The sequence below is a fragment of the Littorina saxatilis genome, linkage group LG5 (genome assembly GCF_037325665.1).
Source record: "Littorina saxatilis isolate snail1 linkage group LG5, US_GU_Lsax_2.0, whole genome shotgun sequence".
Taxonomy (NCBI): Eukaryota; Metazoa; Mollusca; class Gastropoda; order Littorinimorpha; family Littorinidae; genus Littorina; species Littorina saxatilis.
The window spans coordinates 27,589,769-27,616,718 of NC_090249.1; the positions used below are offsets into that span (position 1 = coordinate 27,589,769).

A 26,950-nucleotide genomic window follows, 5' to 3' on the forward strand; every position below is an offset into this window, starting at 1 on the left:
GTCACTTTTATAGTTTCCGAGAAAAGCCCAACGTTAAGTTGTGTGTTGCCGAACAGAAAAGGCTAGTTATCTCCCTTGTTTTTCTGATAACGTTCGTAAAAGGCTACAGATGTAAATACTTTGATGTAAAGAATAATCCTACAAAGTTTCAATCACATCCGATGAACTTTGTCAAAGATATAAAATGTCTAATTTTTCCTTTGACGCTGACCTGTGACCTTGAAAAAGGTCAAAGGTCAACAAAACCATCGTTAAAGTGTAGAGGTCATTGGAGGTCACGACTAAACAAAATATGAGCCCGATCGCTTTGATAGTTTCCGAGAAAAGTCCAACGTTAAGGTGGTGTCTACGGACGGCCGGCCGGCCGGCCGGCCGGACAGACTAACACTGACCGATTACATAGAGTCACTTTTTCTCAAGTGACTCAAAAACGGAACAAAACTCAGCAGAGTAATGCCAAGAATAAGCAAAAGTATCACCAAGAAAATACACACTCATTCCACTGCAACATCCCACTCACATGAGCACTGCCTCTTTAGGTCTGCTGGCCTTGATAAACTCTGCCTCTGCCTCAGGGAATTTCCCCTCGTCCTCCAGGAACATGGCGTACTTGAGGTGAATTTCTGGCAGCTTGTCCTTCATGGCGATGCGAGCCAGTTCAAATCCAAAGTCAAAAGCACTGGAAAACAAAGATAAATACAAACATGCCTTTAAGAAGCCTGTGTTATATCACATCACACAATCACCGATGCACCCCCTGCCTACTGCCTGCATATAATGTATAATCAAGCTCTTTGTTAACAATTATATGTGCTAAGTTTTGAAAGCCCATGCAGACAAAAATGTAACATGCTAAATGTGTACTTTGTCTCTAAATCAGCTGTTGGACGATTTGAAATTCAAATCACTTTGTGAGCAAACTTAGCAAATGTTTTTGTTGGCAAGTTAAAGTACCGAAAGTGAAACACTGCATGCAGTTTTTATGACTTTTGAATATTTTTTTAATCGATTTTTTTCGGAATGTCATGCTTGCAAAGTTGGTAACAATTGTGTTTTCTCATTGGTCCATGTGTTGCAAGATCTGAATGTCATCTGTGTGTGTGTGCCATTCTTTATTCACTGCTGACCAGTTCTCTGTAGCGTAGTCGATAGCAGAGTCCAGCAGACCAAACTTGTTGAGCAGCTTGACCGCCGAGTCCCCACCCAGATTCTTGGCCCAAAGATAGGCCACCTGCTTGGCTGCTGTCGCGCCTCCGTGAGCTTTGGCCACCTGAATTGTACGCATGAGAGACATTCCTTGTACACGCTCTGTGTACGACTTGTTAAACATTACTTGCCTCCAACCCTTCCCTGCAGCGTATACATAAGCATCCGTTCAATTTCAAAAACACAACTTTCTTTCCTTTCTTCCAGTCTTAATTCTTTCTTCCCACTGAAATACACATACAGATACACTGCATCTGGCAGACAGACAGGCAGGCAGACAGACAGACAGACAGACAGGCAAGTATAAGGCACGCAGGCAGACAGACAGACAGACAGGCAAGTATAAGGCACGCAGGCAGGCAGACAGAGAGACGTTTTTTTAAAATTTCTCTCCTTCCCTCAACTCTGCCAAGAACAGTCTCTCATTTTCGCTCTCCCTGAACAACTCAGTGAAACAAAATATATCCACAGAACACAACCAGAAGTTAACAGCAAGGACATCCCACAAAACAAACACACCACCAAACAAATAAACAGTGACTACCCACCCTGTAGGCCTCGTCCCAGAGGTCCTGACCGCGATACATGTTGACAGCAGACTTCCAATCCCCAGCCTCTGTGAAGTGATGCTCCGCCTGGCGCGAGTTGCCCTCGCCCTCCAGCTCCTGTTATCAACACAATTACAAGACTGGTAAATACAAGGTGAGCAACGTCTTGTAACCAAGCCCAGGACCCCCTCAGCGAAACTTTAGAGGGTCCCAAGGTCAAGAAGACTTTTGAACTTTTGTAAGACCTAATTCATAAAAAAACAACTGTTATTTGTCATATCGTTAGATTTACACCGTAATGTCAGATCTGGCAAATTTTTTTTTATTGTCTTTAAAATCCAGCCAAGTGTGCATTCTTGTTCATTCTGTATGGAAACTAGTAGATGATAACAGTGTAAAAATCAGTTCCGACAGTACACATGATAACACAAATTTAGTGCGTCCAGGGACAAGCCCTTTTTAGGTTTAGTGTCGCAGGACCCCCTTGAAGATTTGTTTATAACATATTTTTAGCTTCTAGTGCGTAAAGGACGCATGGAAGCACAGTTTTCTGAGCTCAGTGGTCTTAAAAGGGAGGTTCCACTGAAGTTACTTGATCACCTTGATGTTGCAAAGAAAGAGTCTTTCTATCTACCTTAGCCAGGTGTAGGTGTGTGTCCTGCAGCAGATCCTTGTGGTAGGCCTTGACGAGGCGCACCATGTCGCCGTACATACGTTGCTTCTTGTACATCGTGATGGCCAGGTCTGGCTCCTCCACAGCCACATACAGCCTGTGTTATGATGGAATATATTATTAATTAGACGCTCAAAGAAAGGGCAGGCAAACAAAGAGCAAGTCAAAAGTACAATCTTTGCAAGTTAGAGCACCTCTTAGTTCCATTCAGTTCATTTCTTAAACCAATCCTCATTCGTTTTGACTGTTGTTTTATACAACAACCAGTTCAGCTGATTTCTAAGAAAGAATCACTTTATAATGTATCAATCCACTATGTAACAGGCTTGTGACCGACCTTTCAGCGTCCTTGAACTTTCCCTGTTCCTCCAACTGTCTGGCCTGTGCAATGTAGAGGCTGGACACATCCTCTCCCTTCATGTACGTTGCTGCCAGCTGGAAATCAAATTAATAACAAGTCAAAATGTTTCCACTTAATTTACATTTTGGCCAAAGTAAGCTGCTGCAGGCTTCAATCACCAATGAGAGGACACCCTTGAGAGCACCCACAACTGGAGTCCTCAACTATCAAGAGAGTGTAAGGCTTCTTTTTAAGCCTACTGTCTATATGATACTTACCGAGACAGTACTATTCTTGCACATTATCTATTATAGGCCGAAAAAATTGGACAAAACGCTGAGTGGGTACAATTATCTCCCATAACCATGCGCCACCGTGGATCCCAAGCACTGTCCGAGTGCTTCCCCCTTACAGGATGTAGGTGGCGCGTCCTCTTTCTTTATGAGCTGCAGACCCTCAAAAAGCCCATAACATATCAAGAGGGGAGGCGGGAGGGAAACTCTAATAGTACTGTCTCGGTAAGTATCATATAGACAGTAGGCTTAAAAAGAAGCCTTACAGTCAATATAACACTTACCTCGACAGTACTATTCTTGCACAGAATACCAAAGTGGTGTGAGGGTGATATGTAGAGTATTAAACTCCTTAATCAAAATCACTTAAATCCAAGGATTAAGATACCCAGGCAATTTTCGAACAGTACTACCGTAAAAGAAAATATACCCAAGAAACATACCTTAGACTGACGTGACCATGCTGGCAACCACTGCTGTGTGGTGAACTCAATGTCAAAGTCCAGGCCACTCAAAGCTTGAATACCACTGAGTCTACGGCAAGTGGCTAAAGCGATGAGGAACAATTAGTCTTAAAAATCAGCAACTTGATACTGATGCCTGCCAGGGGTTCAAACTCATTGCTACGCAGGAGTTTGAGGACCAGAAAGACATCCCCCTTGGGAAATGAAACCCGAGGTTTAGACACCGCTGCATTGCTAATACCCGAAAGGACATTAGCGATGAGGGAGGACCTGATCAAGTGTTCAGATCTGCGACCAGTAGCGGCCGCAATCGTGGAAGCGATGGCAGATCTGTATCCAAGAAGAGTCTTAGAAGAAAGACTCTTCTTTTGATACACTTCCACCAGGAAGTTGGCCAAGTCCTGTGTTGAGGGATAAAGCGGCTTTATCCCCTTGGACAAGGCGAAGGTGGCCCAAGCTCTCCAGCGTAAGTCGTAGAGCTGATTAGTTGATCGCCTCTTAGCGTTCAAGGAAAACTCTACTGAACTCTTGTGCAATCCTAGTGCAAGCAGTTTGGAGCGCACAAGAGCCATGCGGTCAAGCACAGACTCTCTGGACGTGGATGAGGGAGGCATGATCGAGGCTGGAGCAGACCTCCCCCGTCCAGATCCAGAGGTAGAGGGTCTACGTGGGTGAGACCGCGAAGATCTGGAAACCACGGAGCTGTTGGCCAGTAAGGCGCGACCAAAATCAGTCTTGGTCGTTCCTGCAGATATTTTGCCAGCACCCTCGGAATCAGAGATGTCGGGGGATAGGCGTAAGCATCGAGGAGCCTCCACAAGAGAGTGAATGCGTCCAAGTGGAACGCATTCATGTCTCGAAAGGGGCTGACGTACCTGGGAAGCCGAGCGCTGAATCGAGTTGCGAACCGATCGATCAGAGGACGGTCCCACCTTGCCCACAGACGCTGTAGAACGTTGTGAGCGATGGTCCATTCTGTGGAGAGAACCTGATCGCCCCGACTGAGAATGTCGGCCAGGGCGTTCATTTTCCCCGGAACGAACTGGACTGACATCCGGACCTGATTGGTCTGGCACCAGAGCAGAATCTCCTCCGCCAACAGGGAGAGGGACCGAGAATTGGTGCCCCCCTGGTGGCGAAGGTAAGCTAAGCATGTGGTGTTGTTGTCCCCGTTGAAAATCAGAGGGGCCAAGGACAGGCCGAATGGGAGGGCCCGAAACTCGAACACTGTGCCCTCCCAAACGAACCGGAGCAGATGTCGGTACCCCGGGGCCACCAGGATGTGGAAGTAAGCATCCTGGAGGTCCCAGACATGGCCCAAACGTTTGGCCGGATGACCAACCGGACCGACGAAGGGGTTTCCATCTTGAACTTGCACCTGTGAAGGTACAAGTTCAAGGTGGAGAGGTCCAACACCGGCCTGAACCGGCCATCCTTTTTGGGGACGGTGAACAGGCGGGAGCAGAACCCCCGAGAAGGCTGAGAAAGGGGGTAGACCGCCTTCTTCTCGACCAACGAGTTCACCTCGTCCTGAAGAGCCTGCCATCCAGGGTAGAGCGGACAATGGAGGTTGTGACGACAGCGGTAGAGAAAACCCCGACCACACCACCCTCAAGAAAAACTGGTTGGAGACCAGTCTGCCCCACATGCCGCGGGCCCGAAAAAGGGAACCGACGGACGAAAGAGGGGCAACTTGAGGGGGCGTCAACGTAGGGCCGGGACTCACTGAAAATTCTGCTGGCGGGCAGGCGCAGGCTTGCGACCACCCCCCCTGGTGGTGGTGCTTCCCCTTACCTGTCTGAGCACCCTTCGTCTTGCTTGGGAACGCAACAGGCGCCTAAGAGGAGGAAGAAGGAGGCAGTGAAACTGGCTTCTTCTTCTTCTTCTGAGGCTGGGAGCTGGAGGTGACTGTAGCACTTCTCTTACTCCCCGCCGCCGTCGCCGAAGCAGCGAGGCCAACCATCAGAGAATCAGTGTTCCTCTGGCGTGTGGACTCCACCACAGAACGAACAGTGTCCGGATGAAAGAGGGAAGAAGGCTGAGGAAACGTGTTCCTCAGACTCTTCCTCATATCCGGAGGCACTATAGAAGTAGGCAGAAAATGATCACGGAACAGGGCCAATAAAGTGGACCCGTGTTCCAATGGCCAATCTGCCGCAGACGTCACGCACGATCGCACGGCATGCAAAGCCCGATCCACTCGAACCGTGTCAAGGACCCGAGTGGAATCGGACTCTGCCCGATCGGGAGGGTTCAACAGTGTGGACAGCGTGCTCATCCATGTCAAGGCCTGTGATTGGGCCTCGACTGTGGAAGAAACGGTGGCCTCAAGATTGTGGAACGAAGCAGAGCTCAGTTCCACCTTCTTGACCGAAGGCACCTCCCCAACGAACACATCACCGTCAGCCCCACCCTAAACACTCGAAGTCTGGAAAGGGAGAGTTCGAGAGTCAAAGGGAAAAGGGAGGGACGAAACAGATTGGACACGAGGAAACAGTGGAGGTGCGCCTCCCAAAGGAAAGCATGGCACTGAACCCGCGTCCTCCCGAGGAACATAGGTCGCGTTTGCACGTGAATCTGTACTCCTCAGGCGATGTGCTGCCGCTTCCACCGTGGCACTAAGACTAGGGTGGAACGCGAATTGCCGGCGGACGGATCGTTCATAAAACGAGCCGCCGGCAGACGCGGCGTGAGCCTCCCACGCCCGGGCCGAAGCGGACTCAAAGGACGAGAGGGCGTCTCAGGGAAGGACGTCCTGAAACTGTTCAAACGTCCTTCTAGCTGTGCGAGGACGAGCCTCCTGCCTCTCGTCCTCAGACCCCGGGTCCAGGTCCTGTGTGTCAACACTAGACGACAGACGCTTAAGAGAGGCATCCGTGACGTCAAGACGCCGCGTGATGTCTGTCATGTACTGTTGGAAAGTACGAAGCATAGCTTCGGAAGTTCCATCAGAAACCGGCAAGGGTAGAGGATCAGTGTTAACCTCAGGGCGACCCTGATCCTCCTCCCTATCGTCCTCCGACTCACTCTCCTCTTCACTTCCCGACAACTCCTCAAAAGCAGGAGTGTAGGGAGCTTGAGGGGGAAGAGCCGAAAGCGATGAAGCAGGCTGTGAAGAAACGCCCACAGAAGCAAGAGGCCGCGAAGACCCCTGCCCCAAAGACGAAACGTCTCCAGCAGCCGAAGGGGGAGAAAAACAACAACCCTGCGACTGTTGGGTCAGCCCAGCCAACGAACCCCCGCCATTTATAGACTGAACAGGAACCCATCGGGTCTGATCAGAAAAGAAATGGTCCGGTCCGGTCGGGGGTGCCGATCCGGTCCGGTAGGGTGGTCCGGTGTTCCGGTCCGGTGCCGGACCATCCGGAGGTCCCGTTCGGCACCGAACCATCGTACCCACAGAAGTGTTCGGGTGGTTAGGTCCGGACGTGGACATACCGTACCATCCGGACCCGTGGTCCGGTATGGTCCGGTTCGGTGCCAGACCACCCAGACCAACAGAGGTGGTCGGGTGGTCCGGTCCGGACCGGACCACCGGTCCAGTACCGGACCATCCGGACCCGTAGGTCCGGTACCATCCGGAGGTCCTGTTCGACATCGAACCATCCGTACGCACAGAAGTGTTCGGGTGGCTCGGTCCGGGCGTGGACGTACCGTACCATCCGGACCCGTAGGTCCGGTTCGGTGCCAGACCATCCGGACCAACAGAGGTGGTCGGGTGGTCCGGACCGGTCCGGTAGGGTGGTCCGGTCCGGTGTTCCGGTCCGGTCCCATCCGGAGGTCCCGTTCGGCACCGAACCATCCGTACCCACAGAAGTGTTCGGGTGGTTCGGTCCGGACGTGGACACACCGCACCATCCGGACCCGTAAGTCCGGTGGTCCGGTGCCAGACCATCCGGACCAACAGAGGTGGTCGGGTGGTCCGGTCCGGACCGGACCACCGGTCCAGTACCGGACCATCCGGACCCGTAGGTCCGGTCCGGTCCCGCACCATCCGGAGGTCCCGTTCGGCACCGAACCACCCGTACCCACAGAAGTGTTCGGGTGGCTCGGTCCGGACGTGGACATACCGTACCATCCGGACCCGTAGGTCCGGTTCGGTGCCAGACCATCCGGACCAACAGAGGTGGTCGGGTGGTCCGGACCGATCCGATAGGGTGGTCCGGTGTTCCGGTCCTGTGGTCCGGTCCCGTACCATCCGGAGGTCCCGTACGGCACCGAACCATCCGTACCCACAGAAGTGTTCGGGTGGTTCGGTCCGGACGTGGACCTACCGTACCATCCGGACCCGTAGGTCCGGTGGTCCGGTATGGTCCGGTTCGGTGACAGACCATCCGGACCAACAGAGGTGGTCGGGTGGTCCGGTTCGGACCGGACCACTGGTCCGGTACCGGACCATCCGAACCCGTAGGTTCGGTCCGGTCCCGTAGCATCCGGAGGTCCCGTTCGGTACCGAACCATCCGTACCCACAGAAGTGTTCGGGTGGCTCGGTCGGACGTGGACATACCGTACCATCCGGACCCGTAGGTCCGGCATGGTCCGGTTCGGTGCCAGACCACCCGGACCAACAGAGGTGGTCGAGTGGTCCGGCCCCGACCGGACCACTGGTCCGGTACCGTACCATCCGGACCTGTAGGTCCGGTGGTCCGGTGTGTTCCGGTTCGGTGCCAGACCACCCAGACCAACAGAGGTGGTCGGGTGGTCCGGTCCCGACCGAACCACTGGTCCCGTACCGTACCATCCGGACCCGTAGGTCCGGGGGTCCGGCAAGGGCCAGAGGTACTGTCCCGCACCGGACCCTAAGGTCCGGTACGGTCCCGTACCATGGGTCCCGTCCGGACCAAACCCGGAGGTCAAGTCCAGTCGGGACCCGTGGGTCCGGTTCGATCCCGACCCGTAAGCCTGGAACGTTCCGGACCCTTGGTCCGGACCATCCGTCACCCGAACACCAGACGCTAAGGAATGGCGTGGGGTCAAGACGGTCCGGTCGGAGGTGTCGGTCTGAGCAACAGAAACAATGTTCCCATCGCCCTGACCATTCGACAGAAGTACCACGTTCTGTCGAACACCTCCACGTCCAGTAACTAGTCGGCCGGAGCGTCTTAACAAGAGGGACAGCCACCAGTCACACGGACGTCAGAGGGAACCGTAGTAGCAGTGGTCGTAGGCACGAAGCCTGAAACCCCTGCCCCCACAGGACCGCCCTGAACGGGGTCAATTCGCATCCCAACCCCAGCGGGGAGGGAATTCAGAGACCCCGTCATCTCCTCCGATCTCCCCCCCCCCCCAGGAGGCCGAAACTACTGTCGAAACAGCAGCAGACGACCCAGCGAGGGAGTTCAGAGGAGGACCCGTGTCCCTCCTGGCTTCCACAGCGGTGGAAACCGAGGAGGGCACAGGAGAGGCACCGGAAAAAGGAAGATTTTAATGCCAACTGCACCCGGTGTTCCCAGGCGGTCACCCATCCAAGTACTAACCGGGCCCGACGTTGCTTAACTTCGGTGGTCGGACGAGAACCGGTGTTTACAACGTGGTATGGCCGTTGGCTGTCAAAACCTGAGTCTCTCCAGTAGCCCCTAGATCGGATTCACCAACCCCCAAAGAGGGTTGGGAATCGACCTGCCCCCGGATTCGAGCCAGGGAGGAGAAGGAAACCTTCCCCCCAGGCTTGAAACCGGGAGGAGCTGAAGCCTGAGACTGAGGGCCGGACAACGGCGTCGAAGGGGGGGAAGCCTGTTCCACTGAAGGAGAAGGAGAAAGAAGCTTTTTCTTTCTCCTCGACCTTCCCCGAACCTTCGACGGCGCAGCCCCGCCCGAAGTCCCAGGCTCAAGCCCAGCCTGTTTGAGCAAGCTCGCATTGAGCTTGCTCAAACAGGCTTTCTCCGCCCTCCCTCGCCGCAAACGCAAAGCGTTTGGGGAGGGAGAGTCGGAGCGCCGAAAGATCCCCTTCTCCGTGCGTAAAACATTTTTTCTTTGACGCTGGGCGCCCGGAGAAGGGTTGCCCCCGGCAGACTCTGGTTCCGTAGAACCAGAGCCCAAAACAGGACGAGACATCCTACCTCGCCCTGTACGTACCCTTAAAGACCGAGAATTAACAAAATTCAAAGAAAATTTAGGTCAATACTCAAGTGAATGCGGCGAAACGAGAAGCAGACGACCGGTCACCACGAAGTAGGACGGGAGGCACGCCGAGTCCGCCACACAAAAACGGAGGCACAAGTTGAAGGAAACACAACGTAGCCTCAAGCCAGAAGTGGAATAACACACAATAATCCAACAGGTGATAGTCCACACAGAAAAGAAGCCTCTTAGTCCAAAATAATCCGGGAGCGTAGCAGAAACACAGCCGGTCTGACACGCGCGAAAAAAGAAAGAGGACGCGCCACCTACATCCTGTAAGGGGGAAGCACTCGGACAGTGCTTGGGATCCACGGTGGCGCATGGTTATGGGAGATAATTGTACCCACTCAGCGTTTTGTCCAATTTTTTCGGCCTATAATAGATAATGTGCAAGAATAGTACTGTCGAGGTAAGTGTTATATTGACAGATAGTTTTGTGATATTAATGGACAAATGGACAACATGAAGACTTAGTTTTTTTCATTCGAAAGCATCCTTGCATCAGAGGGACACCAGTTCATGGGTAACACGTACTGTATTTGAAATCAAGATAGCTTGCATGACCAACAAGAAGTTTATGAAAACAGAAAGTATTAACCATTCCACAAACTCAGCATTTATATTTGATAACAAAGGAACATTATTCTCTCCAAGAGCAATAAAGCAACAGATCATATAATGTCCACAACTCAACGGCAAAGTATTTCAGAATGAACACTGATTGCAAAGTAGCCTCACCTTGTGTGCTTGTTCCCACTGGCCCGCCTGGTTGTACATGTCCACAGCATCTCTGGTACAGCCCGCCTCCACATAGAACTTCTGGGCCGTCTGCATGAAACAGAAACAGACTCACTGACTGGAAAACCAGAGCGGAGAAAGATGACTACCACCTGCTCCAACGTGAAGAACAAGTCGTCCTACTCAGACTCTGCACTGGACATAAAAGACTAAACCATCATATGGCCACAAAGCTGAAGCTGGTTCCCTCCCCCCTATGTCCGTGTGGCAAGAATCAGACAGCAGAACACATCCTGCAGGCTTGTCCATACCACAGTGCTCTGAGGGACACCATCTGGCCAGAGGAAACAGCGCTACAAAAGAAGCTGTACGGCCCCAGAGAGGACTTGGAGAGGACAGCACGTTTCGCCCTGCAATCCGGACTGACGATCTAACAGCGAACGACAAGAAGAAAACTGACTGGAATGCTTATCTCATCACAGACATCCTTGCCCAGCCAGCTACAATCCTCACCAAGTGAGAGCGTTCTCTCTTAAGCCTAAGAATACCCATAAAACGGTTATTTATTTACTTATTAATTTACTTATAACGAAGAAACAACAGACCAAAGCTGCAATGCACCCCCTCCATTCTATCTATGTACTGTTTTACAGACAGGGAAGGGGTTTTGGAGTATAAAAATGTGTAGCTACAGAGATCTCTAGAGGCAAACAATTTTGCCTTTAGCATTAATCATGTTTTTAGTGAAAAACAAAACAAAACATTAAACAAACAAAAGTCTGTTGCTATCATTCTGAAAGGGTTTTCCAGACTAGGACGCTTTTCCAGATCTTGTATTGTGAAAAAGTGCCTTATTCCTTCATAAACATTTCACGTCAAGAGTGAGAACATACCTCATACTCTCCAATGGAAGCATAATGGTCACCAATCTTCTTGTAGTAGCGAGAAGCCATGTCAGAATCCTGCATCTCCAGAATCTGTACAGCCTTGGACCACTGGCGTGATCCGATGGCTGCCTCCACTGCTTTGGATGTGGCACTGTAAAATGTAAGGTTCACAATACAGCAGGCTTCTCACAAAACAAGTACTGGTATGGAAAAAATATGGGACAAAGCAGCTCATGAGTTTACTTTGCAAAGATGTACATGTATGTAAGTGTCTGCCCAAATCTACCATGATCTTCATCTGATTTTCCGCATTCTTCTTATCTCTCTTGCCTTTTTTTCTTCAGACCACCTAGTTTCTCCAATAGCACAAACAGCCAAAGCTTCCAACAAAGCAAGCAAAACAAAGCAGTACCAACACATTTAGGAAATATCTTTCTTTTCTTACAAGACAACATTACTCTTACAGCCTATGTGCCTCCAAACAAATCCAAGAACCTGCACCTGCATGTTGCGGAGTCTATGCTAAAGAGTGTCCCCCCCCCCCCCCCCCTAGCTGTATATTAAGAAAATACCTGTAGTTCTGTCTATGTGTTCTATCCACCCTCTTCTCACAAAATGACAGTGCTGGCCCCCCCCCCCCCCCCTTTTCAAGACCTTGTCTTTGTCAGATTTTCTGTTCGTAAGGCCTGTAAATGTACCTCCATTTTCAGACCCCCCTCCTTTTGTAAGACCTTGTCTTTGTCAGATTTTTGACAGTCTTAAAAACGGAGCAGTGTGTGTGTGTGTGTGTGTGTGTGTGTGTGTGTGTGTGTGTGTGTGTGTGTGTGTGTGTGTGTGTGTGTGTGCGTGTGTGTGTGTGTGTATGTCTGTGTGTGTGTGTGTACATGTGTGTATGTAAGTGATGAGAACTGACCCAGCCTCAATGAAGTGGTTGATGGCAGCGTCCAGCTGTTTCTGGGACACCAGGTAGTCACCGTACTCCTCTTCCAGTTTCACCACCTCGCTCGGGAAGGCGTAACGAGCAAGATCCACAGCTGTCAACACACAGTGAAAAATCTGTTGTAGACTAACTTGAATGCTGCAAAAGTGATTTCAGAGAGAGAGAGAGAGAGGCGGAGAGAGAGAGAGAGAGAGAGAGAGAGAGAGAGAGAGAGAGAGAGAGAGAGAGAGAGAGAGAGAGACACACACACACACACACAGAAAGAGAGACAGACAGACATACCAAGAGAGAGAAGGGGGGAGGTAATGTGGATGGTTTGTTGGAATTCACCTGAGGGCCCTCTCCAAGAGCAAACACAATGCACAACTTTCTTTACAAAGGCAACCAAATAATTGTTTCAGCATCCACACCCTACTAGGTTGGCTTTGGAACAAATTTAAAATAAAACATACTTTTCAGGCCACAGTGACCGGCGAAGTGAAACCAAATGCTACTCACCTCTGCGGAAGTCTTTTCCTTTCTTGTAGCACTCCATGGCACGCTGATAATCCTTGATCTTTTCAAATAGCTCTCCAGCCTGAAATCAGAAAATTATTCACTCTTAAGTCCTTCACAAGCAGCTAGCTATCAATGTCTTTCAACTATCTGTCAGCGACGAACAGATCAAGACCACACACACACACGTACACATACGCGTGCGCATACACAGTCATGTACAGACAGACACACGAACATTCACAGACAAAAAGACATGCAGGCAGATAGAAACATACAAACACACACACACACAAGAAACCTACAACAGTTTGGTTCCACATGACTTAGATTTAGTACATGGTCAACCGCAAAAAATAACACATGAACACTCCAATCTAGAACATCCCAGCAATACGTACTCACCCTCTCATGAAGTTCTGCTTTGATGAGAGCAGCGGCAATGCGGCTGATGAGTTCTGAGTTTGACATCAGCTCCTGGATTGAAGGCGAAATGATTTGAAAAAACAACAACAAATAAACAAAACAGAAGAATTAATGAATCATGTCAGTTTCACTCATTGCATGTAAATATTACATGTATTAATAAGCTCTTTCACCCAGTGTCTGTGATTATTTCTATCCCAGCCAGCCTTCACATAGAGAAAGAAGGCGCCAACGTAGTCTCCCTCCCTTTCCTTCACTTCTCTGCTCCTCCAAACCCCAACCAACCTTTCGCTATTCATTCTTCCCCACTAACCTCTCTGTTGGCGGCCGGTCTAGCAGCCCTGGCAGGCAGCCCAGCCTTCAAGTAGAGAGAGATGGCAGCGAAGTAGTCTTCCTCCCTCTCCTTCACTTCCCTGGCCCGCCCCTCTAAAACCCAGCCAACCTATCCACTGCTATGCCATTCATTCTTCCCCACATCCCCAATGAACTGACCTCTCTGCTTGCGGCCAGTCTAGCAGCCCTGGCAGGCAGCCCAGCCTTCATGTAGAGAGAGATGGCGGCGACGTAGTCTCCCTCCCTCTCCTTCACTTCTCCCGCCTGTTCCTCCTGTCTCGTCTCCATCAGCCACTGGTTGTAGTTGCGCTTCAACGTCTCCAGCTCTGGGTGCATCTGCACAGCAGGCAGAGATGTTGGTTTTAGCATGAGCAGATGTAAATCAGAGCAAGAAGTTTTGCAGCTGGAGACTATAATTTGGTCAAATATGCACAACATTTGACCACCCCGTTTAAGACCTCCAAAAATCTGCGAAAATCAGGTCTTAAAAAGGAGGGAGTCTTAAAATGGGGGTCATATTACAGAGGTTATGAACAGAAAGTCTGAGAAAACAAGGTCTTAAAAAGGCTGGAGTCTTAATTGGGGGATCTTAAAAGGGGGGTTCCACTGTATTTGAAACTATTTGATTCTGGGTGCATCTGAACTACCTGGAGACTATAGTCTGGTCAAATCTGAACTATTGAAACTATTTGATTCTGGGTGCATCTGAATTGCAGGCAGAGATTTGTGTTTTAGCATGAGCAGTTGGAAATCAGAGCAAGAAGTTTTGCAGCTGGAGAATATAATTTGGCCAAATCTGCACCATGTGATTCTGGGTGCATCTGAACAGCAGACAGAGAATTTTGTTTGAACATTAGCAGTTGAAAAATCACAGCAATAAGTTAAGCTAAAGCAGCTGAAGACTATATAAGCTAGTAAATTCTACAGTTTGAAAATTATATTTGATTCTGGGTGCAGCGCATCTGAACAACAGGCAGAACATTTTTAAGGCATAAGAGGTTGCAATTTTTAGAATCTTGAGAATAAAGTTTACTAACAGCTGGACTGATTGAATCTTGAGAATAAAATGTCCTAAGAGCCACGCTAGAGTGAAGATCCTGAGACATTTTATTTAACATAATCATTACAAGCATTCAACAAAACCATGAAAGCAAAACAAAGGTTGGGCGGAGAAAAAAAACCATACAAAGAAGCAAGCAAACACATTACTCCCACCTTTGCCTCAGCCACTTCAATAGCTTCTTCCCACATGTGCATCTCCTGATACATCTCTATAGATTCGTCCACGTGGTTCTGAAACAGACATACCACCCTTACCAAATCACAATAACTTCTTTTACATGCTTGTATGAATTTCTTTTATACGTAATTCTTTATTTGTGTTTGTATTTTGTATTCTATTTTTCAGTATTGTAAAGCACTTTAAATTATAGTAAGATTTCAGCCATATATTAATACCCTTATCAGTACTATTATCATTGCTGAAAAATTCAAAACAGCTATCAATAAACAGTGTATCCTTCTTCATCAGAAAACTACGAAGCACAATCAGAATTCAAAAAACATATATAACAAAGAAATTGCTTGCACCATGTACTGTCCCACACAAAAAACTGTTTTGGACATCATGTGTGAAGACTGTTTAGAGATCAATATATACCATTACAAGAACAGGCAAGACAACAATTAAAAACTTTGCCAGCCATGGACCTGCATGCACACATAAGTAAAAAGTGTTGATATTGCTCTGCATTTGTATTTTGACACTCACCCCTTCCAGGTAGATGCTCTCAGCCTCCTTGAAGTGTTTGTTGAAGACAGCCAGGCGTGCCCTCACCTTGTAGTGCTGGAATCCATCACCTCCCTGCAGGTAAAAATAGGTAATTGTGCAGGTAAAATGAACTGGAGGAAAGGTAATCAGACACAGGTAAATTATTCCTATACACACACTCTCTGTGTTGAACCCTTTTTCTTTCTCTCACTCGCTCACTAACAAACAAGCATACAAATGATACAAAGATTATAACCTACCACTTGTTTCTCCACTTCCTCAGCAATGGTGACCGTCTCCTTTAGGTAGCGTGCTTTGGCTATGTTGCCCAGGGCAGAGTAGCATCTGCACAAACCAAAAAATGTGCATCAGCAACACCATTACTTTTGCTTTACACGCCTGCATATCGGCCATGATGCCTTGTGTGAGAAGCACACTGTGATGAAGTTATGCACAGTAGAGTGTCATTTTACAACTGTAACAACACACATGAATGCACACACACCCAACTGATAAATGATACCAATGCAACTTCAGTGAACAAGTACGCTTTTACAGTTATTCACATCCAGCACATACACAGGCAAACAAATATTCATACTGTCTCTCTTTCTCTTTTCAAATGACTCTCATAATTGACACAATATCATAACATCCCCCACCTCTCAGCAATGTGAAGCTGTTTCTCTTCCAGCGCCAGTTTGCTCAGCTGTTTCCACATGGCCTCAGTTTCTGGGGATGACTCAAGCATCTCCAAAAAGTTGGCCGCCCTGATGACAAAAAACATTTGGTACAGTATTACATTTCGCATAGCTTCATTATTAACCAGGTAAGCCAGATTCAGCCAAATGTGTACGGTTTTACTATCACTGCATTAGTTTGTCTGAAAACTTGAAAGTTGCCTGTCTTAAAATAATTGTACCAGTTTCAGTGTGTGTGTTTGTGAATGTGCCTGTATATATGCAGCTCTCTGCTCTTCTCTCTCACAGATCCCTACCCCCCATCCCCAACATCCTTTCTCCGCCCCCCCCCCCCCCCCCCCCTCCACCATACCTTGCAGCTCTCACCTGTCATAGTCTCCATCGTCAATGGCCGTGCCAAACTCCACCAGTCCTTCATCCAGAGCGTAGGACACCGTGTTAAATCCATCCGACACCATCACCTCTGTCTTGCTGTTGGTCTTCTCAACATCCACTATGTCACCCTGTTCAATAATATGTGTTACAATCAGTGATGATCACATCTTTATAGCTGAAAGAATTATCCAGCCAAGCACTTGAGAGAGAAAGCATACATCAGTAGTGCAGAACATAAACCTCACTGCTAATATGCAACAAATTCATTACGAAAACACAGCCACACACATAAAGACGCACAAATGACTGCGCTAATTCTGGCTCATCTTTCAGCATATGGGTGTTGTAGAAGATGTGCAAACAAATACCCAGCCCAGTTCTCATGAAACACACTGACAAAGACACTGAATCAGTGAACGTGTGTAAATTTAATCTTCCAAGGTACCGGAGTCCATCACCTTGAGTCCTACATGTAAACAAACCTTGATGGCAGTACGTCATGTTGTCTTTCTCTGGGGCCTCAATGTGATACCACACACTGGGTGCCCCTGTTCTGGGCCACCACCATGTCGCTACCGAGGAACCCCCCCCCCCCCCCCCAATAAAACAAAACCAACCTTGATGGCAGTCATGTTGACTTTCTCTGGGGCCTCAATGTTGTACCACACACACAGGTTTCCCCTGTTCTGGGCCACCACCACGTCGCTCCCAGGGACCCACTGGACGTAGGAACAGTAGTTGAGGACACTGGTCTTCTGGCCACTCTCAATGTCAAACAGGTACAGCTGTGACAACAAAATTGAAAGAAATTTACTTTTTTGGAACAGGAATGGCTGTAAAAACAATTTATGATAAAGACAGTTAAAACGTTAACAGAAGCATAACTGCAACAATAAAATTGAGATAAATTAAATTGTTAACTGTGCTGAGATGTCAACCGCACAAACTGTCCTGCTAAGGCGAGTTGTGTTCCAGTCTCCCAAAATTCATGACAGAAGTTTTCACAAAGAATTAACGAATGATGCAGAGTTTTTTCAACAGGTGACAAAAGGGTTTCAGCAGCCTTCTAAACAAGCAAAAGCTCCGACACAACAAATACCAGGGCTAGACCAAAATGAGTCGTTAAGAGCTGATTTGGACAGAATCTAAATTTGTTTTGATTTTTCATCAAACTTTGTGTTGTTTATAATCACCTTGAACTTGTTGTCCCTGAACAGAAGCTTGTGTCCAGTTTCATTGAGCTGAAAAGAGAAGAAAACAAAATTATGGTGCTTTACTAAACAAACAATTAAAGAACCTGCAGTCATACTATTGGTAACTTGGCCTTTCAATGTTTACTGTTCCCTTTACTTGCTCATGGAAGTTTCCCAATTTCTCATTATAATTTGCCATTTACATCCCAGTTTCAAGCAATGGCATATTGACATCATCGTGGAGTTTTGGCGTAACTCCTTTAAAACAGCTTTTCAGGAGAAGGAAAACACGGATTATTCTTATTATGAAATTGTGTTTATATTCGTTCCTAGTACGGATAGAAAAATAAAAGAATGGTAAATCTTGTATTGTCAACTGTATTTCAGAGAATATTTTTCATAGAGAAAGATTAACTTACTTTAAAGCACAAAAACATAAAAATCGCTTAGAATAGAGTTATGCCAAAATTCCACGATGACTTCGATATGCATTTATGTGTTAATTATCTTGCTCATTCAGAAATGCATTTTTGCTTACTTATTTTGCACATTCTCTAACTCACTGCTCCATACTCACTCACAATCTCAGACCGTCTCACACTCACCTATTCCTTTGAAAAACAAATTAAGCAAACTATCAAATCAATCAACCCACCTCAATCCAGTCAATCTTGGAGTCATGGCTGACTTGAGAGATATTCATCCCGGTCATCAGATCAACTGAGAATAACAGACATAAAAGTGTTCAAGCCTTCTCTAATATAACAATGCTAAAAATGTTTCTCATGAGAATAATCAGCAAATGTGCATCACATGTATGTATGAGTGTCCAAAAATGTTAACATCTTTTTAAAAATTAACTGAGGATGGAAAAACCAGCAATACCAGCAACAAAAACAACAATGACATAAAAACTATTCTGTATCAAAATCAATTTTTGAAACAAAATTTCTTATATAAAAAACAAAACTAGAAAGATTAAGATTATGGAACACTTAATTATAGGCAAAATAAAACCGTCACAAGAAGTTTGACCTATCAGTCTAAATATAACAAGAGGCGAAGCCTTCGAGGCTCACGTAAGAAATCGACAAACAGTAACACAAACTCAATCACTCCGTCACACATATACACACACACACACACACACACACACACACACACAGTAAGCATAGGTGAAACTGTGCAAGAAAGCGAGACACTAGATCTAGATCTGTCTGTCTGCACTCATGTAGCCTACTTAACTTACAGGGACACGACTGCCAACTAGTCTCGGTCCGCACAAAATAACAATGACCGAGACGTTCAGTAATTCCTTCGCGTGACGTCTAACCCTCTTACGTCATAATGTGACGTCTTCAAATGACGAATTGTTAAAGTTTCTACCACAGACATACACACGCACGCACGTAATGTGACGTCTTCAAATGACGAATTGTTAAAGTTTCTACCACAGACATACACACGCACACACACACACACACGCACGCACAGACAGACAAAGTTACGATCGCATAGGCTACACTTACGTGAGCCAATAAAGTGGACAAACAAAATACACAACAGACAAACAGTGATTTAAATGATTCTGTGGCTTATCTTCGAAGTTTCTCTCTTTCAAAATAAATGTTGTTGAAGGCTAGCCGTCTTTCTTATCCAAAATGATTCTCCAAACCAGAACGTACATTTTTTTTCAACATAGTTTGAATGAGAAGACAACGTAATTAGTTTGAATGGGAAGACAACGTAAATCGTTTGAATGAGAAGACAACGTAATTCGTTTGAATGAGAAGACAAAGTAATTGAACTCACTGATAGCCACAGTCTTGATGTCAATGAGGTAGGCCATCTTCTTGTTGTCGGCCATTCCTCGCTGCTTCCTCTCGTTCAGTCGCACACTGACAATGTGCAAACAGATCAATCAGTCAACACATGCTTTTTGCCTTTTGAGATCTATACGGTAGTTTCATACTTTTATACGGAAGGAATATGTTGGTACAAGAGGGGATGTCAATCAATCAATCAATCAATATGAGGCTTAATAAGTGACCAATATATCGCGCGTATTCCGTGGGTACAGTTCTAAGCGCAGGGATTTTTTTTTTAAATATTTTTTTTATGCAATTTATATCGCGCACATATTCAAGGCGCAGGGATTTATTTATGCCGTGTGAGATGGAATTTTTTTACACAATACATCACGCATTCACATCGGCCAGCAGATCGCAGCCATTTCGGCGCATATCCTACTTTTCACGGCCTATTATTCCAAGTCACACGGGTATTTTGGTGGACATTTTTATCTATGCCTATACAATTTTGCCAGGAAAGACCCTTTTGTCAATCGTGGGATCTTTAACGTGCACACCCCAATGTAGTGTCCTGTCTCTTGCTCAAATTCTGTGTTTGATGAACATCTTTGATTAAGTCACCTTCAAAATTCAAGAAAAGCGGGCATTTAAAATGGAGTACTCTTAAAGTAGAGATACACTTACACAGATTATGATACGGAAAGTGGTGTATGGCTGCCTTAAAATGGCGGGGTAAAAACGGTCATACAGGTAAAAGCTGTAGGCGTTTCAGCCAATGGACGAAAAAGGAGATGAACAGAAAACCTGAAAATCAGGGTCTTGATAAGGGGGAGGGTCTTAAATCCGGGGGTATTAAAAATGTGTTTGGGGGGGGGGGGGGGGCCACAGCTGTTCCCAGGGCTTCATTTCTGCTACTTTAGCTGCAGGCTATTTTTAGCACCCATCCTTTGCCCACAACAGAGATTACACAGCAGCTAGAACTAGAAGCTCTCTCGATGAAAAGGCCAATCTCCCAGTATAGCGCGGAAGCAGTTGGGTATAACAGGAAAGCGAGCTTAACAGTGTGCTGGCTGCAGCTGCTGGAAGCCAAGCTATTACCTCTGCTGGGCTATTTTTAACTCACACTAAAACACAAGCTAGGAACAGCCATGGAGGGCACAGCAAGACAAATGTGTACCTGATGAGGTGTGGGTTCATGAACTCGGTGCGCACAGAGCCCAGCACCTCAGTAGCTCCGTATTCAATCAGACACAGCTCCCCAGCGTTGAAGATCATGCACACCTGTGGCATCACAGATCATGCTTCATAAGAGTGACATCTCTCCCATGTAAACTTATTAAACACAAAGTTTAATTCTTATGACTATTTACAGACCAACAGACAGATCCTATCCAGCTTGCCCTTCCCAAACTTGCTATGTGGATTAAGGGGAAGTACGAAATATCATTCACCTTAATAGTCACAGAGATAGGCACAACAATCAAAAGCTTGCATTAATGCTTGAATTAATATAAGTGAGCAGCATTGACACAAGGACATACATTTTGCACGAGCAGATACCAAAAAAATCAAAGGTATTAATACACACACACAACCACACTCACATCCACACACAAACAAAGATGCCTTAAAGTGACTCACATTTTCATTCTCAAAGTAGTACTTCTCATTACCTGAGCCATGCCATGGAACCTGAAAAAAAATCACAAACCTTCAGCACTCGAATCAGAACCAATCTGAACTGGAAATGTTTTGCAAGATTCATTTTAAGCATGAACGGCATAATACAGTGATACCTACAATCTGGGCCCCACCAATGAGAAGAGAACAGGTGTCCTCTCATCAAAGGTGTCACTGTGTAAATCACCTTTGCACTGCGATCACCAGTCTATAACAACCACTTTTGTTCGGTCCCTTTGGTGGTTAATGACATGAACAGATTGGAAAAAAAATCAAGAACTGACAAATTCATGTGAGTTACGTATCTATACGTTTTAGGATTGTGATAGAAGTGCAATGCATTGGTTACTATCTCTTACCAGCAACTCATGTGCGCGAGAGAATGTGTTTGTGTGTGTGTGCAGTATGGATGTGGCGGACGTGCCTGTCTGGAGTACTTTGGGTGTTCTTACTTCGTATGTTTTATTGTTCTTAATTTTGTTTTTTAAGGTTGTTGTGATATGTTGTTTTGGTTGTTTTAAGAGCAGATGAGCCACACTTTTCCATCTATTGTAATTAATTGTATGGACAATAAATGATCTTATGTCTTATGTAGCTGTTGAAAGGAACCACACTTTGCAGACAGAGAAAACCATGTCAGTTTTTATTTTAAAAGAGGTAAAAGAGTTAACACTTTAGTTTCATGTTCAAGGGATATAACTACGGATTGCTGACAAAGACAGTAAATTTGTGACACTGTTCTTGAATGTTACCCAGGTTCGGCTGTACACACTGACCTCAGTGAGTTTGCATGAAGTGAGGTCACCCAGGATGAGGGTGTCAGAGGTGTGGGCCACCAGGTAGCGGTCCTTGCCCATGATGCGAACCTCATCAATCTCGTAACCGTAGTGAGATTTCAGCATCACCTTCTGGTTGGTCGACATGTTGCGCACTATCGCCTGAAAGCATGACAGCACCTTCGTCATTACCCTTCAAAACTAAGTCAAATCACAATTGGAGTTGATGCGCACGTTAACAAAATCCGTTTTGGGCAAAAGACTGGGGACTTGAAAACACACTTATAATTTTTGACAGAATTAACTCAATCTGTCCCAATTAATTATTTTTCCTTTACATCTTTGGCCTCACACTGTGCTGCTCCTTGTTTAAACAGCCTAAAATTGCTAAAACCAAATTATATGCCTTATACGAACATGTCCATACGATTCTTGCTAATAACTACAAGAAGAACCACCACAGACACACAAAAACTTGGGCAATGGACGATGCCTTACCTGACTGAGACCAACGTGGGTGATCTCAAATTTGTTGCGCACAATGGTTTTCTTCAGACTGCAGTCAAATTGTTCCACACCACCGCACAGCGTCCCCTGATTAAAAGTAAACATTCAAAGGGTCAAAATTAGAAAACAGGTGATTACTTGTTTGATAAAAAGTAAAAACTAAATCAGACGGAAACATTGTTTTATTTTGTTAGATGAGGAACTAGCTCACATAATATTAAAACATGGCAGCCTTTGAATTTTATATGTAAAGCACATTATGACAGCAATAGCGTGAACAGAAATATCTCTAGTGTACTATGCAAGTGCTGCTCATGTGAACGAATCAACAGAGAGCAACAAGAGAGTTGTGCAGACAACCTTCAGCAACAGCAGAGCTTCACACACATATGTTTGAAAGAGACAGAGTCCCATTACTCACACAGACAACCCTAGAGCCGTCACGTTTCCAGGCCAGGGCAGTAACAGTGTACATATGTGGGATCTCCTTCAGTTTGGGTTCGTCCCACATCTGACGACGAGGGCTCCAGTTGAGCACACGCAGCCTGAACAAACACATTATAAAAAAGATGCAATATAGTGGAACTAAAAGTTTGGAGAAAGACAGACAGACGGGTGGAGACAGTACAAAGAACCATTTCTCAAAGTACAGAAAGCAAACACTTGTGAACAAAGTGCAGAATTCTTGATTACTTCCGCAAAACTGAATTCTGTAAACAAGTTTCTTTTCTTAATTAAAACTGAAAATCCAGCTTTTAGCTGTTAATATCAGATGGCGAGTTATTTCAAGCTCACTTCCGCAGGCTGAATATTCCTGTCTTTCTACAGCTAATTAGAAAAGGCTTGTCAAACTTCTACATGCACCAGGGTACAAGCCAGATAAATCTGTTCATCAACGTCTTAGCTGAAGACCATGCAACAATAAGTCAAATCTGCGCTATACTTTCATCGTTATTTATACCCCCTACTGAAACATGTGAATTGACTTGTGACATCAGCAAAATGGTATTTGGTGCCATGCCATGTCAAGAGAGAACACCTGTAAACAAGGGATACTCTAAGTAGACTTACACATTCTTCTCATCTCAGGCACATATATTTGATTCTCTGCAGCAATCCCAAAATACCCACTTGTCAAAGCTGCCGATGATGACAGACTGCCCGCTAGGACTACAGACAGCTGCTGTAAACTCGTGCTCATCATCCTCCCTGCTGTAGTCAAAGTGCTGGAAGCTTCTGCCATCACGCCCGTATGCCACGATACGCTTGTCACAGCCACCAGCAACGATGGCATTCTGGGAAAACGCCAAAGCGTAGGGTGGAGAAGGGTGGGTGCAGATCTTCCCCTGAGAGATAAAAAAAAAGCCAACCTTGTGTTACTTTGCTGTGTGAACTGGATTTTCTGTGCCTGTGTAAAAACTATCAGGTTTATGTTTTGCTGGTAGACACAAGAATGCCAAATCAAGCAATTTATTTATTTACATGATTTTGTTCAAAAGGCTTGAGCAACATACACACACACCTGACAGATACATTGTCTCTCCAAAACACAACTACAGCAGCTAAAACATTGACTGACCTGAGAATCTCCGGTCCCCTCATCATCAAAGAAGTAACGGATGATGGACCCGTCAGCATGGCCAGAGAGGATGCCTTTGCCTGACGGACTGAAACAGGCAAATTTTTGAGTTGAAACAGAATGAAAATGCCTCCAAAACTTTCTTGTTAATCAGAAAACCATTGCAAGACACTGCAACTACATGCTTCATCAGGGACAGCAACACAACTTTACATGACTAAGTTCTCCACAACAAGGCAAATATTAAGAGAAAGTGACAGTGTTATACCCGTCAAGTAGACTTACTTGTGCGCCAGAGACACAACATAGGAGTCAGTGTTGTAGACAGTGGATGACTTGTTGGTCTTAGTGTTGGCAGACCTCACCTGGGGAAAAAGCCATAGAATAGTTTTGCACGTTACCATTTTGTAAATACACAATTGCTTCCTAAATAAGATAAGATAGGATAAGAAAACTTTTATGTCCATTTTCATTTTACATACACATGGACATTTTTCTTTTAGCACCACATCACGATCAAAAATCATAATCGAAATAGCTTTACAATACTGGCACTTGCAGACACTCTCTCTCTCTCTGAAATGCAAGCAATCATACGACATTCATGTTAACACTTAGATCCTCAGCATCCAAAGTCATGCATGCAAGTCAACTTTCTAACAGATGCAAAAATCATGCATATTGAATATAAAAAGACCACGGGCCAATCATGACTTTTCCCTAGTTCTGACTTTTATCGTCAGAATTGTGGATTACAGAAAAAACACATGCACCCAATGATATGTGTGACAGACTCACTTTTCCGTCCGCTAGACCGTAAATGATGGGCTGTTCTGGAGGCCAGATGAGACAGGTCACTGCACTCTGCTGTACAAACTTGTTGCAGATCACTTTCTTCTCACTCCTGCAAAAATTAATGAGAGCTACAACTACAATGATATTATACATACATACATAGGTACCTCTGGACTTCTTATACACTACATACATACTTCTGGACTTGCAATGCAGTTTAAATTATCTGGGACTCACGCTATAGAAAAGTTATTTAATATTATTATTATATCCACCTCTAAATAACTATGTTAAAACTTATGTTAGGCTTCCTGCAAATGTTCCTGTCTTAAAATTGTTCACACTTTTGAATGACAATAATAGTTGTTTTAACATAATAAGAAATGTCTTTGCTTTGGCCCTATTTGTTCAAGTTTGGTTGTAGACACAGACCAGTCATCTCCAATCTTGTAGACATAGATGATGTTGTCAGTCTGTCCGACAGCAATCTTGGAGGAATCTGATGAAAAGGCCAGCCCCTTCACTGTGTAGCTCTTCTTCCCATACTGCAATCAAAGCAAAAGCAATAGCCCATTACATGTACTCAAACCTCTGGAATCATGCCAGCAAAAAGTACTGTGAACATGTACACAGACTGCGTGCAGAAGACCAACACCAACGCTCCGACAATTCAATGCTACACAACAATTAACAGATTTGGTTACTGCAGTAAATTACAATGTAAAGCAGAAGATCATAAAACACCTGGCTGACAAATGACACACAAAAACATCTGAGCTCTCTCTGTGTCGATCTCTCTCATCCACACACACAACACACCCCCCCCCCCCCCCCCCCCCCCTTAACAGCATAAGACCCAAAACACGCACAGATCACCATAATTCATACAAACCAAGGTTCACATCAACAGTGATTTTCATTGCTTGAAACAAAACAAAAACAATTGTATGCAGCAATAGGGCTAAAATGCATATATATATGACACCCCAAAAATGCAATATTTATGAAAAATGTTGCAATGAGCGCAACCCTTGTAAGCCTTTCCTCCAGAACAAAACGTAAATAAAAAAAATAAAAAAAGGATGAACAAAAAAATTACCTTTGAATCTGCAGGCTTGAGTGAAAACTTGTCCCTCTTCTCACCCTGCTCGTCGAAGAGCAGAACGACCCTGTCAGAGGTACACACTGCAAGCTTGTGGTTGTTGGGAGAATATGCTATGGCGCAGATTTTTGCTGCTCCCTCCTGAAATGTGGAACATTAAAAGAACTGACTTCAAATTCACAAACTGTCAGAAATGGAATACAGTGAAACCCTAGACCCTCAATTTAACTTTAACTCAGACGCCGTTCCTTTCAAGACAAGTCACAATATTTTCACAGATTTTCTGTTCATCCTAACCTTTGTAAATTTAATTACCCCCATTTTCAGACTTTCCCATTTTTACGACCTGATGTTCACAGACTTTCTGAGGTCTTAAAAGGGGGGTTCCACTATATCACAATAAGGGGTGTTATTTGGTCATCATGCAATGGATGTGCCATTAAATCATTTGAATATGATCAAACAACCCAAATGGGTTGTTAATATTTATAACCATTTTAATTCTACCTCTTTATTTCTTTAAATGTGCTCAAGCTGGCAGCACGTACACGTATGCTTACTGTGTGTGTCGGGAAATTATCATTAGGCTATAAACTCTGTTAAAAAATACATCCATAACACTCAAACCTTGAAAAGTTGAACGTTTTATAAATCAAAATCAACTTTATCAATATCTCCCTCAAGAACCTCCATGTTTTACATATACCAGGAAAAAGAGATTCTACATCTATCACAGAAAGAGAATTATAACAGAATCAAATAATGGAAAGTAACGACCAAAAAGTATCATGAAATGGAAAACAAAGCTATTCATTTTGTGTTGTTTTTCTCAACTGTTTGCCCACTACAGTCTACAACAATTCTTGGCTAGCAACAAACGATTTCGAGAAATCCAAGGACACTTAGGCTCACCTGTGGCCCAAGGAGGGTTTTAAGATGCTTGAGCTGCATCTCAGCTTTCTTTGGAACACCGTTTTATCGTCAATGCAAAGTTAACAGTCGTAAACTCTGTAGATGTGCAATGCACTGGTTCACACAGACGCGCACTTCTCTGGAATGTTAGCAACTGCCTCGTTTCCGTTTCGCTCTTGTTGAGCTAGCTTTATCGCTTTCGAACATTGTCATTTTTGTAGAATATATTACAAAATTCAACGTTCAAATATTTTGACAGATGTGTTTCAAGGTTAATTATAGTC

General features: G+C 45.6%; 1 protein-coding gene and 1 non-coding gene across 3 annotated transcripts in view; both read right to left on the minus strand.

Moving 5' to 3' along the window:
• LOC138966757 (intraflagellar transport protein 172 homolog) overlaps positions 1-26,822 on the minus strand; it is a 60,165-nt gene extending 33,343 nt beyond the window's left edge. For both annotated transcript variants that reach the window (XM_070339089.1, XM_070339088.1), the window contains exons 1-32: positions 26,667-26,822; positions 25,752-25,895; positions 25,085-25,197; positions 24,656-24,761; positions 24,143-24,222; positions 23,858-23,945; positions 23,410-23,624; positions 22,700-22,823; positions 22,270-22,365; positions 21,772-21,933; positions 20,957-21,007; positions 20,493-20,596; positions 19,317-19,402; positions 18,160-18,224; positions 17,505-17,552; positions 16,929-17,096; positions 16,303-16,439; positions 15,898-16,005; positions 15,496-15,580; positions 15,236-15,328; positions 14,680-14,757; positions 13,624-13,800; positions 13,111-13,182; positions 12,709-12,787; positions 12,184-12,304; positions 11,277-11,421; positions 10,384-10,473; positions 2,765-2,862; positions 2,389-2,524; positions 1,755-1,871; positions 1,128-1,270; positions 521-679 (exon numbers count right to left, since the gene is read on the minus strand). In XM_070339089.1, the coding sequence (XP_070195190.1) occupies positions 521-679; positions 1,128-1,270; positions 1,755-1,871; positions 2,389-2,524; positions 2,765-2,862; positions 10,384-10,473; positions 11,277-11,421; positions 12,184-12,304; positions 12,709-12,787; positions 13,111-13,182; positions 13,624-13,800; positions 14,680-14,757; positions 15,236-15,328; positions 15,496-15,580; positions 15,898-16,005; positions 16,303-16,439; positions 16,929-17,096; positions 17,505-17,552; positions 18,160-18,224; positions 19,317-19,402; positions 20,493-20,596; positions 20,957-21,007; positions 21,772-21,933; positions 22,270-22,365; positions 22,700-22,823; positions 23,410-23,624; positions 23,858-23,945; positions 24,143-24,222; positions 24,656-24,761; positions 25,085-25,197; positions 25,752-25,895; positions 26,667-26,705 (3,527 nt within the window). In that variant the 5' untranslated portion in view covers positions 26,706-26,822. The remainder of the gene's footprint in view (positions 1-520; positions 680-1,127; positions 1,271-1,754; positions 1,872-2,388; positions 2,525-2,764; positions 2,863-10,383; positions 10,474-11,276; positions 11,422-12,183; positions 12,305-12,708; positions 12,788-13,110; positions 13,183-13,623; positions 13,801-14,679; positions 14,758-15,235; positions 15,329-15,495; positions 15,581-15,897; positions 16,006-16,302; positions 16,440-16,928; positions 17,097-17,504; positions 17,553-18,159; positions 18,225-19,316; positions 19,403-20,492; positions 20,597-20,956; positions 21,008-21,771; positions 21,934-22,269; positions 22,366-22,699; positions 22,824-23,409; positions 23,625-23,857; positions 23,946-24,142; positions 24,223-24,655; positions 24,762-25,084; positions 25,198-25,751; positions 25,896-26,666) is intronic.
• LOC138967893 (5S ribosomal RNA) lies at positions 8,954-9,072 on the minus strand. Its single transcript, XR_011456069.1, has one exon. It is a non-coding gene; the product is annotated as a 5S ribosomal RNA (ribosomal RNA).
• Positions 26,823-26,950: the final 128 nt, after the last annotated feature.